Source organism: Asterias rubens, chromosome 6, assembly GCF_902459465.1.
Source record: "Asterias rubens chromosome 6, eAstRub1.3, whole genome shotgun sequence".
Taxonomy (NCBI): domain Eukaryota; kingdom Metazoa; phylum Echinodermata; class Asteroidea; order Forcipulatida; family Asteriidae; genus Asterias; species Asterias rubens.
The window spans coordinates 17200727-17222596 of NC_047067.1; the positions used below are offsets into that span (position 1 = coordinate 17200727).

Consider the following 21870-nt stretch of genomic DNA (forward strand, 5'->3'; position numbering starts at 1 on the left):
AAGCACCTTGAGTACCTTGTTGGTAGATACATGCGCTATATAAGACTTTGATATTATTATATTATTATTATGTGGATTGAACCCAAACACTTTTTTATAATCTGGTGCATTTGTAGCATTTCTGTCTGTAAAACACCCCAGCCCACAACACCCCATTAACGTAGTCATTGGATTGGCCATTTGACCACTTCTCATCTTTATGCAGTGACTGGTAGAGATGCACTGATGGGCTCATGCTCCTCTGTTATGATGGGCATCTTAGGGAAAGACTGTGTCCGTCGTGTAGGGCTGGCATACTCTGAGGGGGGTATCCATACACCATGGTCCTCTGAGCCGGGTGGGTACAGGCGGCGATAGCTATTTGATCTGTCTTGAAATGCCTATGTGGGACACAATAATTTCTTCCATTATTTTCTCGCAACTTCAACGACCAATTGAGTTCAAATTTTCACAGCTTTGTTATTTTGTTCATATGATGAGACACACCAAGTGAGAAGACTGGTCTTTGACAATTACCAAAGCTGTCCAGTGTCTTGAACAATAACGACAAGGCAAAGTGTCAAGAAAAAAACTACTATTCACTTCACTGGAGCATAGGGACAGTATTGATGAGCTCGATGGAACACGTAATATTGGATAAGTGCTTGTAAGGCAGCAGTTACATGCTGGGGCAGTTATTGACAAGCTTCTATCACTGTATGCCTTGCAGATGAAACAGGCAATGGGGTATCACTATAATGAAGTTGACACATTGTCAATGGCTTTAAGGGTGATACGAGTTGGTGTATGTATTGAGGTGAGGTTTTGTTGATAGACTGGTCGGCTTTTGTTAGGATTGAAAGTAAAATAAAAAATACACTGCTGAACAAGAAGCCAGTGCGGTGCTTTGAAGACCAGCAAGATGCGAGAAAAGTTAGGCTGTATCCGATTTGATGGCTACAGCTCTGGCTACGACTGTTGTTAAGGATGTCCAGCATATACATCAATGCATGATGACATGGTGATCCAGCCCTACATGTAGCAGTAGCTGTAGCTGTAGCAACCAATTTGGACATGGCCTTATTTGAGCCTGTTAGGGCAAAGACTAAATTCTCTGTTGACTTCTGGAAATTTGTTCGTGGGCTTGGGTACAACTTCATTTTATTTACTCTCCTCTAAAACATCTTAAATTTCTTGACTGTCTTTAATAGCACATTACTCTGAGTTTGTGGGGTAGGCCTACAGTTTGACATTAACTCACCCCATAATGTGTGTCACTGTGAAAGAAATCTTCCTGGCCAGTATCGTTGAGTCTTGAGACCGGATCAAAGACAGCGAGGAGGGTGACGATGGGTACTACTATCTTGAATATCTAAGCAATGAAAAGAATTGGTAGGATTATTAATCACTCAGTATACGGTTCTTATCATAGAACATTCAAAGGGTAAAAACGAAATTCTCTTTATCCCCTGATGCAATGATTACAGCTATTAAATTGTTGCTGTACCAGCTCTGCCAATAACCTGATTCAAACTGGCTTCTTGACAATGCTCAATGGTCTAATGGTAAGATATGTGCTTTAGGGAGCTTCTTGGAAAGTTAAAAATAGCTAAGTGAAGTATTCCAGCTGGCATCGTTATAATGGAGACTGTTGTGCCCTAATAGAGGACGTAGACCACTCAACTATATTGACGTGATCGGTAGAGATAAGGAGGCTGAAATCGTGGACCTTTCAAACATGATGAGGGATAAACACCTCTGGCGTGACGTTGTGCATGGAACCTCAGTTGCGACCACTAAATGATGATGATGAGACATGGACCGGTCCGTTAGACCACCAGAACATTCCATTAGAATGTTCAAAATGATAATGCACATGTTCTCTAGTGTAGAAATATTCCCCTTGTTTGTCACAACTCTAGGGTTCAGCAGTACATTCTGGTGGTCCACTGGATTGCAGGAATATGCCTTTGGGAACATTCCATTGCTCATAGAACATGTGTACACTGTTCTCCTAGGCCAACCATGCATTACCCACTGCAGCATCAGCCGCAAACTAAAAGAAATCAGAGTTAAAATGTCTCCCCATCAATTGACACTGGCAATGGATGCATTTAAATCCTATAAATGCAATGGAATCGGCAAGTGGAGTAATGTTCACAGGGGATGCATACTGGTAAGCAGAAAGTAAGATCTTCTACTGCCGTGTGCTATCAGCCTCACCAGGCCCCTAACAACGAATCTACGACTAATCTTGGTTTGCTGAACTGTCAGCCGGCTTGTTACAAAGCTGATCTCATCAAAGACCATGTTAGAGATCACTTGGAAAACCGTTTTAAAGGGGTTCTAACTTGCATCATGCCAGCAGACCACTATTAAGAGAGGTCACCGTTCCAAAATACATGTAACCATCAACAAGTCAAAGTTATTTAGGCACATAGTGGATCACTTGTACATACCATCAACAGAAAGTAGATACAGCTGTACACAACTTGATTTCGGTTCTGTTGAAAGCAAAACAGAAAGGAAATGTGAAAACAAATTGGCAATCTTGGGCAATCTTACAGCCTAAATATCACTCTCTACATTAAAGGAAAGACACAACTGAAGGACATGACTAAGCAAAGCTTAGAGGAAAAGAGAGCTGAGATATTCACAACCCAGAAGGGTGACTCTAGAAATTTCTTTTTAATTGAAAATTGACAGACTATGAAATGAGATAGCAGGAAATTCCAAAATGAAACTAGGTTGGTGGCTCTTAGTTGATACAAAAGTAAATATCTTGAAATGTAAAGTCATCAAAAATTTAAATAGGAGATGAGATTGTGGTTGTCTGTGTTCAAGGTAACATGAATGACTGTACAATTGCTGATATGGCTGTGAACAAAGGGATTCAAACACAAGGTGTGAACAAAGGTACAGCTGAACGGATCAACAGGCAACAACAGTGAGATCATGTTGCTGATAAAAACCAGACATTAAAAATTAAATAAATAAAGTATGTGTTTATTAAAGCGTTAGAATGAAACATCCCACAACCACATGGGCCCAATTTCATGGCTCTGCTAACCATTGAATTCTTTGTTTACAGCCCATAGAATTTGTGCTTTACATGGCATCATAGGCACAACATTTCATAATAAGCAGTCATGAAATTGGGCCAGGGTTAATTGGAATTACAGCTACTATGCCACATCACAAAGACATTGAGCCATAGGCACATAATAGTTTTTTTCTCATTGTACCATGCAATGTTCCAATGGTGTTACCGCAGACCATACTAGATTTCATCTGTACCATGCCAAGTAAAAAGAAAAAAAAAAAAAAGAAGGGATGAAACTGCTTGAGGTACATGTAAGTCCAACACCCACAAACAAGAACAGAACATCAATTTAAAGCTTACATATATATCTCCACAGCTGTCGTTTACTGCATCTAGTGTAAGAGAAAACAAGAAATATAATGTTTTCACTATAACATGTATAATCATCTTATGATTTTAGAATCATGGCCCTAAAATTACTGGAAACAATTTGAAGCATTAACCACGCTCCATTTGCCTGAATTTCAGTGTTGTTTTCCCTGCATGTTTAGTAACAGAGCTATTTAAATTGACTTAGTATTCAACCAATGCACAAGCTAGTGTAAGGGGTAAATATGCACATATTGTAGAACAATATTATGTGCCGAAATGTAAAACAAAAAAGAAGGCAGGAAAAAACCCGTTAAGAGGCATTCAGTGTGCCTCGGATAAACTTGCAAACTTTGGGCCCAGAATGCTCCAGTTTTGACAAAAAAACCTTGGGTGATCCCTGTGAGTTTTTGCTTTTGAATTTCTCAGCTCAGTGTTGAAATTAATGCTTACAGATTAAATTTAAAGAAGACTTACTCAGCCCCAACATGACGCTATCAAACAGCATTGTTGTCAGGGACGATAATTCAAACGCTACGATGATACTACGAGAACAAAGAAAAGAGACAATTAATTTACATATGGATAATAACAACAAATAAAAAGTGACGTCTCAATACAAATTCCAAAATGTACCTGGAATTCAGCATGACTAGTCACAAGAAATGAACTTTATATCATATCTGAATTGACAGAATACCCTGTTCACAAATAGACGCCACTTCTACTGCGATGGAAAAGTGGCCAAGAACAGAGCCAATCGTGCGCCAAACGTGGGAGGATCTCCATGGGCGTGGATTGGTCGGGATGGGATCTCCTAGGCCAGGAAGCAGCATTCTCTCCCCAAGAGTATTTTGAGCACGTTCAAAATAATCGTAGCGGGCCGTAGCAACTATAAGCGGGGCAAAGTCGTAGAGGGAACAACAATGTCGTACAAGCAACATGGTAGCATCGCGGTGAGAATTCTGTGGTCGTAATAAAAACGTAGTACCGTCTGCAACCATTGTTAAGTAGAAACAATCGCTTGATATAGGTGTTATCAGAGTGGGAGGGAGTCAGCAACCCTTTTGACATAGAAGCAGTACAGTTGTGTTAATTTGCCAAAATGCTTGATTTTGGCGGCTTGATAGCTTTTTTAGATCGGGGTGATCGGCATGGACTTCGTAAGGTCGCAGAGCTGAGTGAACGGGGTATAAAGGCTTGCTCAGGATATTTGTATACATGCTTCAACGCTATGTATGATAACGACATGTCCACCCATAGCCAAAGCCTTAGCAACCACTTCATACACAGCCTCGCATTCACTGTATTGTTTCAAGCTTAACCCAATACACGGGTATCATAGACTGCCACAAACTAACATAACTTCCCAGTTAGGATTGGTTAGGATGGTTACTGAGCCTTGAACACCCAGCAGGGTGGATATGTGCGCATTACAAGTCTTAATATTATTATTAAATGGGTTCCTTCTGTTTGTCAATCCTTGTATGGGAACTGTGTCTACTGTGACAGATTTATGTCCGTCTTATGGGCTGGCTGTCGCTACTGGATTGCTTTATTTTTTGCACTAAATAAAAATGCTGACAACAACAGAATTATCAACACTCCCTAATACCTACTTGTGTCAGTGATTTTCATAATATGCCATGTCAAAATCAAGCGACTTCGGCTATGGTTATGGCTATTGGCTGCAGTGACAGTCATAAAGAATAGGCCTTTACAGCAATTCAGCCATATTGCACAAGGGACACTCCTTAAACCAATGTTAAATATTGGTGCACAAGGTTTTGTGTGTACACTTTCAAACCAGGATCAAAAGCGGAAAATTTTTCAAGTAAGCAATGTTTAATAAAGGCAGTGGACACTATTGGTAATTGTCAAAGATCAGTCTTCTCACTTGGTGTATCTCAACATTATACATAAAATAACAAACCTGTGAAAATTTGAGCTCAATCGGTCATCGAACTTCCGAGATAATAATGAAATAACAAATACCCTTGTCACACGAAGTTGTGTGCATTTAGATAGTTGATTTCGAGACCTCAAGTTCTAAACTTGAGGTCTCGAAATCAAATTCGTGGAAAATTACTTTTCTCTCGAAAACTATGGCACTTCAGAGAGAGCCATTTCTCACAATGTTTTATACCATCAACCTCTCCCCATTACGGGTCACCAAGAAAGGTTTTATGCTAATAATTATTTTGAGTGATTACCAATAGTGTCCACTGCCTTTAACAGGATAACAATTACATTTTGCGCACCACCAAGGCTTCAGACCTCTCTATCTAAAACTGTGAAACTTTCAAGCTTACTTGGCCAATTTAAGAACAGTTTAAAAACTTTCTTTGCATAAAAAAATGTTTTGACAACTCTGTTTTTAAACTATGTAATGCTACTTTCATTGCTTGTTGGTTAATTTCTGTAAAGCAGTGCCATGAGTGCGGCGTGCAGCGGAGACCTGCGCTTTAATAGTTTCCATTGTTTTTATTATTATTATATTTATTATTATAGCTGATTTCACGTAAATTATGTTTTTCTTTGCGATACAACATTTTGGCACAGACTGAAAAAGACATTACGTCCCATTTTGGCTCGCATTCTGCTTATTGACAAGCAAGATTACTCTTTACTCTTGAGAATTTGATTGGTTTATTTTAAAAGGCTGTGTGAACCTGCAGCCGTTTTGACAAACAATAGGATTAATCCTAAGTTAGGAAGAGTTTGGTGAAATCTAGGGCTCGCCGTCACTCCACCAACAACCAGGCATCCCAGGTGCCCATCATATCATACCTCCACAGGTTTCGCTTTTGTTGACGTCTTGCACTCTCCATAGTTGTGACCTCATTCATCTTCTTTGTTATGAGTATTCCAGCCAATAGGAATAGCTGCGTCAAGAAGCATTCAGCAGCTGACATCATTATCCAGTATGGATCTGTAGATCAACAGGTAAAGGCTAACATCAATTTACATATATAAGTTTTGAGGCATTGCATGGTGAGGTACATATTAATGTATATTTGGTTTGCAGTAACACCTTGTGTCTATCTACTTGCCAGGTAGTTTGTTCTTTTGAGAACTATCTTGCTATATTCTACTACCGCTAAAATGACTAGAGCAAGCTAGTCCAAACGTTAAGACCAATTTAAGAACTAAATCCACAGTAGTGCAGTTACTAACAATCCTTTAAGCTAAAGTGGTAGTCCCAGCCAATTTTCTATACCTTCCGTTAAGGTAAAAGCAGGACAGTTCTTTTCAGAACTGAGAAGTCTCCCGAACAATCCGATAAATCTACTCTGCGGTAGTAGAATAAAGCAAGACAGTTCTCTGAAGAACTCTACCTGGCAGGTAGATACACACATGGTGTTACCACACATGGTGTTACCGCAAACCAAATTTATATCAATTTACATAATAACAAAAATACCAGAGTGTTATCTAACGCATATATCTACCAATAAGGTACTCAAGGCACTGGACCAAAGAGAAACATTAAAGTTGAAGTTTGAGACCAACTTATAAAGATTAACAAGATGCTGCTGCGCATTCAGCAGCCACTGCCAGAAACGGAGAGCAGGTGCATTGGGTAATTGATAAGGAATCAAATGTCACATCTTCAATAAAACACAGCTTCTGTTTCCCTATTTCTATACTCACCAAAGCATTCTATTAAAGTGTCTTTAACTAACACAATAGCAATAGTAGCTACTACACTGAAGTATGACAGGAACAGAATCAAGGCTGGCAAGACTAATCTGTTAAGGTACAAGAATAAAACACCAAAAAAAGAATTACATGAATTAGTCAGCAAAGTGGCAGTAACAAGCATACTTTGCATGAGGCCTGGCATGAATACTGTCTCTAGCCATCGGGCTAGTTCAGTGTGCTAGTGGTAAGCCATCTGCTCTAGCAGTGATTCAACGTTATGGGCACGCGCGTACACAAATATTATCACGCGGAACGCGCAATTCATAGCTATAAGTAACAGTGCGTAATCTATTTCTAAGCACGCGCCTGTAATCTATTTCTAAGGGCGCGCAGGTACACACAACCCATGCGCATCAAACAGATTCTTCACAAAGTTTTTGAAAAAAATACTTCAAACCTCGAGTTTTCAATTGTCAAAGTGTCTATAATTTTTTTTTTTTTTTAAATGTTTTTAACAAAAGGGCATTTATGAATGGGAATAAAAGAGTTAGTGACTCGTTCTTAAACGTCCGTTTACAACCTTGCAGGATCGTTGCCGGTTTTTAAACGGCCGTTAAAGAACTCGTCGCTACCCTTTTATTCCCTTATTTATACATAGTGTACTTGTAAAATCACAAAGTGAAAATAACGTCGCCTCGCATTTTATGACAAATCATGGTACATTTTTATAATACCACGGGAGTGCGGGTTAGGATTCACAAGAGGCTCTTGGTCAACTACTGCTCATACTCACTGCATACTAAGATGATCTCTTCGGAGTAGTCTAACGGATCGAGACAGGTAGAAGTGACAAACAGTAAGAAGCTGCAGCATTTTAAGGTACTCCGCTGCCAATTCTAGTCGTGGGTCATGTATATAAACCCAATGAACAATCCTGTTAAGTCATAGGGGGAAAACAAAAATGTCAATTTCAGTTTTCTCCCATAACAGTGGTCTACTGGCAAAATGCCAATAAATGTGAGGAACAGTAAAAGTTTGACCCAAGTGGTCAGACTGGCTAGCTCAGAACTCCAGAGTTTTCTTTTTAGAACCACCCCAGTTATTGAGAGATAATCATACATGGTGTATGTATTCCCACCATGCAAAGTTTCAAATCCTACTTAGCTCAGAGTTGAAAATCATTTTTTTGTTCCTTTCCTTTTGAACTTATTTGAAGTGAAAAAGCCGGCTGAACAGTGACACGGCCAGACTGCCTTGACTCCCACTGGGAGAAGCCATTTGAACCGCCAGGGTAGTCCATTAAAACTAGGGGCAGAGTGCCTTGGTCTTCCACTCTGTATAGAGGGTAAAGTTCAATAAGATTCCCCTTCATGACAAAGTCCCATGAAGCTTCTCTGTGTTTAAAAAATGTGTCACACTTCATTTAGACATTAGAACCTCCTAGACACCCACTTACAAATAGATTGGAGAGGACCACCAAACAATACCATTACCCCCCCCCAAACATTTAACAGTTTAACTTTAGAATTTGCAAATTAAATTATAGATAAAGGGAAATGTTGTGTGCTTACACAATAAGGCATTCTGCTGTAGCAAAGTAAAACACCATTAGTTGATGGTACATTGGCTGCTGTGCTTGATGAAGTCGCACAATCTGTTGTCAAATTAGAAACAAGAAATGAAATAAGTGAAGTGATTTTGATTATTTTTAATTCTAGTAGTGAAGCCAAAGACTCTCAGAAAGTGAACTAACATGTAATCACCGTACGAAGAACCTTAATGGAGTGAACTAACATGTAATCACCGTACGAAGAACCTTAATGGAGTGAACTAACATGTAATCACCGTACAAGCGAAGAACCTTAATGGAGTGAACTAACATGTAATCACGTACGAAGAACCTTAATGGAGTGAACTAACATGTAATCACCGTACGAAGAACCTTAATGGAGTGAACTAACATGTAATCACCGTACGAAGAACCTTAATGGAGAGAACTAACATGTAATCATCGTACGAGCGAAGAACCTTAATGGAGTGAACTAACATGTAATCACCGTACGAGCGAAGAACCTTAATGGAGTGAACTAACATGTAATCACCGTACGAGTGAAGAACCTTAATGGAGTGAACTAACATGTAATCACCGTACGAGCGAAGAACCTTAATGGAGTGAACTAACATGTAATCACCGTACGAGTGAAGAACCTTAATGGAGTGAACTAACATGTAATCACCGTACGACTGAAGAACCTTAATGGAAAGAACTAACATGTAATCACCGTACGAGCCAAGAACCTTAATGGAGTGAACTAACATGTAATCACCGTACGAGTTAAGAACCTTAATGGAGTGAACTAACATGTAATCACCGTACGAAGAACCTTAATGGAGAGAACTAACATGTAATCACCGTACGAGCGAAGAACCTTAATGGAGTGAACTAACATGTAATCACGTACGAAGAACCTTAATGGAGAGAACTAACATGTAATCACCGTACGAGCCAAGAACCTTAATGGAGTGAACTAACATGTAATCACCGTACGAAGAACCTTAATGGAGAGAACTAACATGTAATCACCATACGAGCGAAGAACCTTAATGGAGTGAACTAACATGTAATCACCATACGACTGAAGAACCTTAATGGAAAGAACTAACATGTAATCACCGTACGAGCCAAGAACCTTAATGGAGTGAACTAACATGTAATCACCGTACGAGTTAAGAACCTTAATGGAGTGAACTAACATGTAATCACCGTACGAAGAACCTTAATGGAGAGAACTAACATGTAATCACCGTACGAGCGAAGAACCTTAATGGAGTGAACTAACATGTAATCACGTACGAAGAACCTTAATGGAGAGAACTAACATGTAATCACCGTACGAGCCAAGAACCTTAATGGAGTGAACTAACATGTAATCACCGTACGAAGAACCTTAATGGAGAGAACTAACATGTAATCACCGTACGAGCGAAGAACCTTAATGGAGTGAACTAACATGTAATCACCGTACGAGCGAAGAACCTTAATGGAGTGAACTAACATGTAATCACCGTACGAAGAACCTTAATAGAGAGAACTAACATGTAATCACCATACGAGCCAAGAACCTTAATGGAGTGAACTAACATGTAATCACCATACGAGCGAAGAACCTTAATGGAGTGAACTAACATGTAATCACCATACGAAGAACCTTAATGGAGTGAACTAACATGTAATCACCGTACGAGCGAAGAACCTTAATGGAGTGAACTAACATGTAATCACCGTACGAAGAACCTTAATGGAGTGAACTAACATGTAATCACCGTACGAGCGAAGAACCTTAATGGAGTGAACTAACATGTAATCACCGTACGAAGAACCTTAATGGAGTGAACTAACATGTAATCACCGTACGAGCGAAGAACCTTAATGGAGTGAACAAACATGTAATCACCGTACGAAGAACCTTAATGGAGTGAACTAACATGTAATCACCGTACGAAGAACCTTAATGGAGTGAACTAACATGTAATCACCGTACGAGTGAAGAACCTTAATGGAGTGAACTAACATGTAATCACCGTACGAGCGAAGAACCTTAATGGAGTGAACTAACATGTAATCACCGTATGAGCGAAGAACCTTAATGGAGAGAACTAACATGTAATCACCGTACGAAGAACCTTAATGGAGTGAACTAACATGTAATCACCGTACGAGCGAAGAACCTTAATGGAGTGAACTAACATGTAATCACCGTCAAGTGAAGAACCTTAATGGAAAGAACTAACATGTAATCACCGTACGACTGAAGAACCTTAATGGAAAGAACTAACATGTAATCACCGTACGAGCGAAGAACCTTAATGGAGTGAACTAACATGTAATCACCGTACGAAGAACCTTAATGGAGTGAACTAACATGTAATCACCGTACGAGTGAAGAACCTTAATGGAGTGAACTAACATGTAATCACCGTACGAGCGAAGAACCTTAATGGAGAGAACTAACATTTAATCACCGTACGAAGAACCTTAATGGAGTGAACTAACATGTAATCACCGTACGAGCGAAGAACCTTAATGGAGTGAACTAACATGTAATCACCGTATGAGCGAAGAACCTTAATGGAGTGAACTAACATGTAATCACCGTACGAGTGAAGAACCTTAATGGAGAGAACTAACATGTAATCACCGTACGAGCCAAGAACCTTAATGGAGTGAACTAACATGTAATCACCGTACGAGTGAAGAACCTTAATGGAGTGAACTAACATGTAATCACCGTATGAGCGAAGAACCTTAATGGAGTGAACTAACATGTAATCACCGTACGAGCGAAGAACCTTAATGGAGAGAACTAACATGTAATCACTGTACGAGTGAAGAACCTTAATGGAGTGAACTAACATGTAATCACCGTACGAGTGAAGAACCTTAATGGAGTGAACTAACATGTAATCACCGTACGAGTGAAGAACCTTAATGGAAAAAACTAACATGTAATCACCGTACGAGCGAAGAACCTTAATGGAAAGAACTAACATGTAATCACCGTACGAGCGAAGAACCTTAATGGAGTGAACTAACATGTAATCACCGTATGAGCGAAGAACCTTAATGGAGTGAACTAACATGTAATCACCGTACGAGTGAAGAACCTTAATGGAGAGAACTAACATGTAATCACCGTACGAGCCAAGAACCTTAATGGAGTGAACTAACATGTAATCACCGTACGAGTGAAGAACCTTAATGGAGTGAACTAACATGTAATCACCGTATGAGCGAAGAACCTTAATGGAGTGAACTAACATGTAATCACCGTACGAGCGAAGAACCTTAATGGAGAGAACTAACATGTAATCACCGTACGAAGAACCTTAATGGAGTGAACTAACATGTAATCACCGTATGAGCGAAGAACCTTAATGGAGTGAACTAACATGTAATCACCGTACGAGCGAAGAACCTTAATGGAGTGAACTAACATGTAATCACCGTACGAGCGAAGAACCTTAATGGAGAGAACTAACATGTAATCACCGTACGAGTGAAGAACCTTAATGGAGTGAACTAACATGTAATCACCGTATGAGCGAAGAACCTTAATGGAGTGAACTAACATGTAATCACCGTACGAGTGAAGAACCTTAATGGAGTGAACTAACATGTAATCACCGTACGAGTGAAGAACCTTAATGGAAAGAACTAACATGTAATCACCGTACGACTGAAGAACCTTAATGGAAAGAACTAACATGTAATCACCGTACGAGCGAAGAACCTTAAGGGAGTGAACTAACATGTAATCACCGTACGAAGAACCTTAATGGAGTGAACTAACATGTAATCACCGTACGAGCGAAGAACCTTAATGGAGTGAACTAACATGTAATCACCGTACGAAGAACCTTAATGGAGTGAACTAACATGTAATCACCGTACGAGTGAAGAACCTTAATGGAGTGAACTAACATGTAATCACCGTACGAGCGAAGAACCTTAATGGAGAGAACTAACATTTAATCACCGTACGAAGAACCTTAATGGAGTGAACTAACATGTAATCACCGTACGAGCGAAGAACCTTAATGGAGTGAACTAACATGTAATCACCGTATGAGCGAAGAACCTTAATGGAGTGAACTAACATGTAATCACCGTACGAGTGAAGAACCTTAATGGAGTGAACTAACATGTAATCACCGTATGAGCGAAGAACCTTAATGGAGTGAACTAACATGTAATCACCGTACGAGCGAAGAACCTTAATGGAGAGAACTAACATGTAATCACCGTACGAGCGAAGAACCTTAATGGAGTGAACTAACATGTAATCACCGTACGAGCCAAGAACCTTAATGGAGAGAACTAACATTTAATCACCGTACGAAGAACCTTAATGGAGTGAACTAACATGTAATCACCGTATGAGCGAAGAACCTTAATGGAGTGAACTAACATGTAATCACCGTACGAGCCAAGAACCTTAATGGAGTGAACTAACATGTAATCACCGTACGAGCGAAGAACCTTAATGGAGTGAACTAACATGTAATCACCATACGAGCGAAGAACCTTAATGGAGAGAACTAACATGTAATCACCGTATGAGCGAAGAACCTTAATGGAGTGAACTAACATGTAATCACCGTACGAGTGAAGAACCTTAATGGAGTGAACTAACATGTAATCACCGTACGAGCGAAGAACCTTAATGGAGTGAACTAACATGTAATCACCGTACGAGTTAAGAACCTTAATGGAGTGAACTAACATGTAATCACCGTACGAAGAACCTTAATGGAGAGAACTAACATGTAATCACCGTACGAGCGAAGAACCTTAATGGAGTGAACTAACATGTAATCACGTACGAAGAACCTTAATGGAGAGAACTAACATGTAATCACCGTACGAGCCAAGAACCTTAATGGAGTGAACTAACATGTAATCACCGTACGAAGAACCTTAATGGAGAGAACTAACATGTAATCACCGTACGAGCGAAGAACCTTAATGGAGTGAACTAACATGTAATCACCGTACGAGCGAAGAACCTTAATGGAGTGAACTAACATGTAATCACCGTACGAAGAACCTTAATAGAGAGAACTAACATGTAATCACCATACGAGCCAAGAACCTTAATGGAGTGAACTAACATGTAATCACCATACGAGCGAAGAACCTTAATGGAGTGAACTAACATGTAATCACCATACGAAGAACCTTAATGGAGTGAACTAACATGTAATCACCGTACGAGCGAAGAACCTTAATGGAGTGAACTAACATGTAATCACCGTACGAAGAACCTTAATGGAGTGAACTAACATGTAATCACCGTACGAGTGAAGAACCTTAATGGAGTGAACTAACATGTAATCACCGTACGAAGAACCTTAATGGAGTGAACTAACATGTAATCACCGTACGAGCGAAGAACCTTAATGGAGTGAACTAACATGTAATCACCGTACGAAGAACCTTAATGGAGTGAACTAACATGTAATCACCGTACGAAGAACCTTAATGGAGTGAACTAACATGTAATCACCGTACGAGTGAAGAACCTTAATGGAGTGAACTAACATGTAATCACCGTACGAGCGAAGAACCTTAATGGAGTGAACTAACATGTAATCACCGTATGAGCGAAGAACCTTAATGGAGAGAACTAACATGTAATCACCGTACGAAGAACCTTAATGGAGTGAACTAACATGTAATCACCGTACGAGCGAAGAACCTTAATGGAGTGAACTAACATGTAATCACCGTCAAGTGAAGAACCTTAATGGAAAGAACTAACATGTAATCACCGTACGACTGAAGAACCTTAATGGAAAGAACTAACATGTAATCACCGTACGAGCGAAGAACCTTAATGGAGTGAACTAACATGTAATCACCGTACGAAGAACCTTAATGGAGTGAACTAACATGTAATCACCGTACGAGTGAAGAACCTTAATGGAGTGAACTAACATGTAATCACCGTACGAGCGAAGAACCTTAATGGAGAGAACTAACATTTAATCACCGTACGAAGAACCTTAATGGAGTGAACTAACATGTAATCACCGTACGAGCGAAGAACCTTAATGGAGTGAACTAACATGTAATCACCGTATGAGCGAAGAACCTTAATGGAGTGAACTAACATGTAATCACCGTACGAGTGAAGAACCTTAATGGAGAGAACTAACATGTAATCACCGTACGAGCCAAGAACCTTAATGGAGTGAACTAACATGTAATCACCGTACGAGTGAAGAACCTTAATGGAGTGAACTAACATGTAATCACCGTATGAGCGAAGAACCTTAATGGAGTGAACTAACATGTAATCACCGTACGAGCGAAGAACCTTAATGGAGAGAACTAACATGTAATCACTGTACGAGTGAAGAACCTTAATGGAGTGAACTAACATGTAATCACCGTACGAGTGAAGAACCTTAATGGAGTGAACTAACATGTAATCACCGTACGAGTGAAGAACCTTAATGGAAAAAACTAACATGTAATCACCGTACGAGCGAAGAACCTTAATGGAAAGAACTAACATGTAATCACCGTACGAGCGAAGAACCTTAATGGAGTGAACTAACATGTAATCACCGTATGAGCGAAGAACCTTAATGGAGTGAACTAACATGTAATCACCGTACGAGTGAAGAACCTTAATGGAGAGAACTAACATGTAATCACCGTACGAGCCAAGAACCTTAATGGAGTGAACTAACATGTAATCACCGTACGAGTGAAGAACCTTAATGGAGTGAACTAACATGTAATCACCGTATGAGCGAAGAACCTTAATGGAGTGAACTAACATGTAATCACCGTACGAGCGAAGAACCTTAATGGAGAGAACTAACATGTAATCACCGTACGAAGAACCTTAATGGAGTGAACTAACATGTAATCACCGTATGAGCGAAGAACCTTAATGGAGTGAACTAACATGTAATCACCGTACGAGCGAAGAACCTTAATGGAGTGAACTAACATGTAATCACCGTACGAGCGAAGAACCTTAATGGAGAGAACTAACATGTAATCACCGTACGAGTGAAGAACCTTAATGGAGTGAACTAACATGTAATCACCGTACGAGCGAAGAACCTTAATGGAGTGAACTAACATGTAATCACCGTACGAGTGAAGAACCTTAATGGAGTGAACTAACATGTAATCACCGTACGAGTGAAGAACCTTAATGGAAAGAACTAACATGTAATCACCGTACGACTGAAGAACCTTAATGGAAAGAACTAACATGTAATCACCGTACGAGCGAAGAACCTTAATGGAGTGAACTAACATGTAATCACCGTACGAAGAACCTTAATGGAGTGAACTAACATGTAATCACCGTACGAGCGAAGAACCTTAATGGAGTGAACTAACATGTAATCACCGTACGAAGAACCTTAATGGAGTGAACTAACATGTAATCACCGTACGAGTGAAGAACCTTAATGGAGTGAACTAACATGTAATCACCGTACGAGCGAAGAACCTTAATGGAGAGAACTAACATTTAATCACCGTACGAAGAACCTTAATGGAGTGAACTAACATGTAATCACCGTACGAGCGAAGAACCTTAATGGAGTGAACTAACATGTAATCACCGTATGAGCGAAGAACCTTAATGGAGTGAACTAACATGTAATCACCGTACGAGTGAAGAACCTTAATGGAGAGAACTAACATGTAATCACCGTACGAGTCAAGAACCTTAATGGAGTGAACTAACATGTAATCACCGTACGAGTGAAGAACCTTAATGGAGTGAACTAACATGTAATCACCGTATGAGCGAAGAACCTTAATGGAGTGAACTAACATGTAATCACCGTACGAGCGAAGAACCTTAATGGAGAGAACTAACATGTAATCACCGTACGAGCGAAGAACCTTAATGGAGTGAACTAACATGTAATCACCGTACGAGCCAAGAACCTTAATGGAGTGAACTAACATGTAATCACCGTATGAGCGAAGAACCTTAATGGAGTGAACTAACATGTAATCACCGTACGAGCGAAGAACCTTAATGGAGAGAACTAACATTTAATCACCGTACGAAGAACCTTAATGGAGTGAACTAACATGTAATCACCGTATGAGCGAAGAACCTTAATGGAGTGAACTAACATGTAATCACCGTACGAGCCAAGAACCTTAATGGAGTGAACTAACATGTAATCACCGTATGAGCGAAGAACCTTAATGGAGTGAACTAACATGTAATCACCGTACGAGCGAAGAACCTTAATGGAGAGAACTAACATTTAATCACCGTACGAAGAACCTTAATGGAGTGAACTAACATGTAATCACCGTATGAGCGAAGAACCTTAATGGAGTGAACTAACATGTAATCACCGTACGAGCCAAGAACCTTAATGGAGTGAACTAACATGTAATCACCGTACGAGCGAAGAACCTTAATGGAGTGAACTAACATGTAATCACCATACGAGCGAAGAACCTTAATGGAGAGAACTAACATGTAATCACCGTATGAGCGAAGAACCTTAATGGAGTGAACTAACATGTAATCACCGTACGAGTGAAGAACCTTAATGGAGTGAACTAACATGTAATCACCGTACGAGCGAAGAACCTTAATGGAGTGAACTAACATGTAATCACCGTACGAGCCAAGAACCTTAATGGAGTGAACTAACATGTAATCACCGTACGAGTGAAGAACCTTAATGGAGTGAACTAACATGTAATCACCGTATGAGCGAAGAACCTTAATGGAGTGAACTAACATGTAATCACCGTACGAGTGAAGAACCTTAATGGAGTGAACTAACATGTAATCACCGTACGAGTGAAGAACCTTAATGGAAAGAACTAACATGTAATCACCGTACGACTGAAGAACCTTAATGGAAAGAACTAACATGTAATCACCGTACGAGCGAAGAACCTTAATGGAGTGAACTAACATGTAATCACCGTACGAAGAACCTTAATGGAGTGAACTAACATGTAATCACCGTACGAGCGAAGAACCTTAATGGAGTGAACTAACATGTAATCACCGTACGAAGAACCTTAATGGAGTGAACTAACATGTAATCACCGTACGAGTGAAGAACCTTAATGGAGTGAACTAACATGTAATCACCGTACGAGCGAAGAACCTTAATGGAGAGAACTAACATTTAATCACCGTACGAAGAACCTTAATGGAGTGAACTAACATGTAATCACCGTACGAGCGAAGAACCTTAATGGAGTGAACTAACATGTAATCACCGTATGAGCGAAGAACCTTAATGGAGTGAACTAACATGTAATCACCGTACGAGTGAAGAACCTTAATGGAGAGAACTAACATGTAATCACCGTACGAGCCAAGAACCTTAATGGAGTGAACTAACATGTAATCACCGTACGAGTGAAGAACCTTAATGGAGTGAACTAACATGTAATCACCGTATGAGCGAAGAACCTTAATGGAGTGAACTAACATGTAATCACCGTACGAGCGAAGAACCTTAATGGAGAGAACTAACATGTAATCACCGTACGAGCGAAGAACCTTAATGGAGTGAACTAACATGTAATCACCGTACGAGCCAAGAACCTTAATGGAGTGAACTAACATGTAATCACCGTATGAGCGAAGAACCTTAATGGAGTGAACTAACATGTAATCACCGTACGAGCGAAGAACCTTAATGGAGAGAACTAACATTTAATCACCGTACGAAGAACCTTAATGGAGTGAACTAACATGTAATCACCGTATGAGCGAAGAACCTTAATGGAGTGAACTAACATGTAATCACCGTACGAGCCAAGAACCTTAATGGAGTGAACTAACATGTAATCACCGTATGAGCGAAGAACCTTAATGGAGTGAACTAACATGTAATCACCGTACGAGCGAAGAACCTTAATGGAGAGAACTAACATTTAATCACCGTACGAAGAACCTTAATGGAGTGAACTAACATGTAATCACCGTATGAGCGAAGAACCTTAATGGAGTGAACTAACATGTAATCACCGTACGAGCCAAGAACCTTAATGGAGTGAACTAACATGTAATCACCGTACGAGCGAAGAACCTTAATGGAGTGAACTAACATGTAATCACCATACGAGCGAAGAACCTTAATGGAGAGAACTAACATGTAATCACCGTATGAGCGAAGAACCTTAATGGAGTGAACTAACATGTAATCACCGTACGAGTGAAGAACCTTAATGGAGTGAACTAACATGTAATCACCGTACGAGCGAAGAACCTTAATGGAGTGAACTAACATGTAATCACCGTACGAGCCAAGAACCTTAATGGAGTGAACTAACATGTAATCACCGTACGAGTGAAGAACCTTAATGGAGTGAACTAACATGTAATCACCATACGAGCGAAGAACCTTAATGGAGTGAACTAACATGTAATCACCGTACGAGCGAAGAACCTTAATGGAGTGAACTAACATGTAATCACCGTACGAGTGAAGAACCTTAATGGAGTGAACTAACATGTAATCACCGTACGAGCCAAGAACCTTAATGGAGTGAACTAACATGTAATCACTGTACGAGTGAAGAACCTTAATGGAGTGAACTAACATGTAATCACCGTACGAGCGAAGAACCTTAATGGAGAGAAGACGCGGAAAGCTGGCTTTTCCAAATAAGAATTACGCAGTATGAAATTCCATGTCGTTGACAATCTAATTGTATACTACCTTTATAGGTAACTCAAAGACATGCACATCAACAATGAAAAGAGACAAACTTTTCTTCTTGATGTTTTCTCAGAACTTGTGCTTGCAAGTTGCCTGGTTTGACATGCAAGACTATTATGGGCTATTATACACATATTGACTGGCAATGAGGTAACTAGTGTACGTCTATTCCCCCAAGGGACTTTGAGTGACCAGAAGAGGGACGGTGTTTCAGCCAACCAGAATACAGAACAAGCAAGAGGTGTGTTACTACATAAATTATGCCCAAATCCATTTCTGCTGCAACTTATTCATTGTCATTACATTGAATAAACCAGTGAATGAATGGCCTTTATTTATGTGTATACATTGTAGCTGGGAAAACACATATTATTCCATTATATGTTGGATACATTTTCTTTTTGTACCCCTTCCCCTAAATTTCAAACTCAAACTGATAAACGTCTAAAATGAGCTTTATAATACTTGATAAATCTTACAAATGGGAGACTTTTGGGGACTCTACAAATAGTGGCAGCAGAATTACCAGGTACATCCATTTTTCTCATAAGTAGCCACTTTCTCAGAAACTTGCAAAAATTAGAGAATTACCTAATATGTCTGCTGGCACCTACCATCACCCAAAAGCCTGTCTGATTTCACTGTTTGGCAAACTGCTCATAACCTTAAATGCAAGATGCCAAATTATGGCAGTTTTCCCCAATCCAGCCCAAGCTCTGTCCACCAGGATCATGATCTTAAGAGTTGTAGTTAAGAATAATACTTTACCCTGTATATACACATAATGGTCAGCATCCCAGCAAACACAGATAGGATGCCATTTCTGCAACAAAAAAGACAACAAGTGAAATTGGGCTTTTGCTTTTAAAATCAATCATGCAGTTAGTTCCACAGGTTGTTTGTTCAACTTAAAAGAAACAAGTAAGTTTTCTAGAATATTTAGCTCACATGTAATTGTGTAGATGTAAAACCCTGAAAACTATACCTTAAAGACACTGGACACTATTGGTAGTTGTCAGAGATCAGTCTTCTCGTTTGGTGTATCTCAACATATGCATAAAATAACAAACCTGTGAAAATTTGAGTTCAATTGGTCGTCGAAGTTGCGAGATAATAATAAAAGAAAAAACACTTTTGTCACTCGAAGGTGTGTGCTTTCAGATGCTTGATTTCGAGACCTCAAATTCTAAATCTGAGGTCTCAAAATCAAATTCGTATGCTTAAAATAACAGACCTGTGAAAAATTTAGCTCAATTGGTCGTTGAAGTTGCGAGATAATAATGAAAGTAAAAACACCCTTATCACATGAAGTTGTGTGAATCTCAGGTCTTGAAATCAAATTTGTGGAAAATTACTTCTTTCTCAAAAACTATGTTACTTCAGATGGAGCTGTTTCTCACAATGTTGTTTACTATCAAAAGCTCTCCATTACTCGTTACCAAGTATAGTTTTATGCTAATAATTATTTTGAGTAATTACCAATAGGGTCCACTGCCTTTAAAACAAATGAACACGAGTAAAAGTGACACTAAAGCAATAAATATTCAAAGTTGACTTCCCCTTTGTCTTGGTGGCTAACATGACTGTTAAACAGGAAGCAAGAACAGTTCAAATACAGTTTGAAGATAGCTCTGGAGGCCTTTCACTTTCATATTTGAGGTATGAGGGTTTGTTTCTCCAGAAAGGTTTTAGAGATCTATAATTAAAGCTACTAATCTCACCAGGTTAAAATTCCAATCCATGGCTGCCCATGGCTCCATACATTTTTGGCAGTGGAATTTGATCATCAGATATTCTTTATTAATGTTTTGTTTTCTCTCAGCATTAAAGACAGTGGACACTATTGGTAATTGTCAAAGACCAGTCTTCTCACTTGGTGTACATCTCAACATATGCATAAAATAACAAACCTGTGAAAGTTTGAGCTCGATTGGTTGTCGAAGTTGTGAGAATGAAAGAAAAAACACCCTAGTCACATGTACATGTAGTTGTGTGCTTTTAGATGCTTGATTTCGAGACCTCACGTTCTAAATCTGAGGTGTCGAAATCAAATCCGTGGAAAATTACTTCCTTCTCGAAAACTTTGTCACTTCAGAGGGAGCCGTTTCTCACAATGTTTTATACTATCAATCTCTCCCCATTACTTGTTATCAAGTAAGGTTTTATGCTAATAATTATTTTGAGTAATTACCAATAGTGTCCACTGCCTTTAAAAGGTTTCCTTTTTGTTAATTCTCTCAAACTTCAGGTGACTCTTACTTCAGATTTAAACTTGTCCAATCATTTAGATTTACCCAAGATCACAAATGGTAATTCCCAATGCCCAAAGGAAAACCCTGATTAATTTCATCTCCAGCCATTATATAGGCCTAACTAATGTGATCGAGTAACACTAACGTATTGTTATGAGACACCAAAACATTAATGACATTCCAATGTTTCCTTTCAAAAGCTAAAATATGCCATCAGATATTTTGTTCAGTGTTTTTTCAGTCCCTGTACATGTAGTTTTCAAGAAGCACTCCGAAACTGAAACAAGATGAACAGAGCTATTGAACAATAGATCAAAGGTAACGCGATGGAAA

General features: G+C 39.4%; 1 protein-coding gene across 1 annotated transcript in view; it reads right to left on the reverse strand.

The window, feature by feature from the left end:
• Positions 1-21870, reverse strand: part of LOC117291594 — a 28303-nt gene continuing 6433 nt past the window's right edge. The window contains exons 3-12 of the mRNA XM_033773409.1: positions 20054-20108; positions 8608-8690; positions 7830-7970; positions 7046-7143; positions 6182-6323; positions 3869-3936; positions 3383-3414; positions 2439-2483; positions 1241-1351; positions 1-380 (exon numbers count right to left, since the gene is read on the reverse strand). Coding sequence (XP_033629300.1) covers positions 198-380; positions 1241-1351; positions 2439-2483; positions 3383-3414; positions 3869-3936; positions 6182-6323; positions 7046-7143; positions 7830-7970; positions 8608-8690; positions 20054-20108 — 958 coding nt within the window. The 3' untranslated portion in view covers positions 1-197. The remainder of the gene's footprint in view (positions 381-1240; positions 1352-2438; positions 2484-3382; positions 3415-3868; positions 3937-6181; positions 6324-7045; positions 7144-7829; positions 7971-8607; positions 8691-20053; positions 20109-21870) is intronic.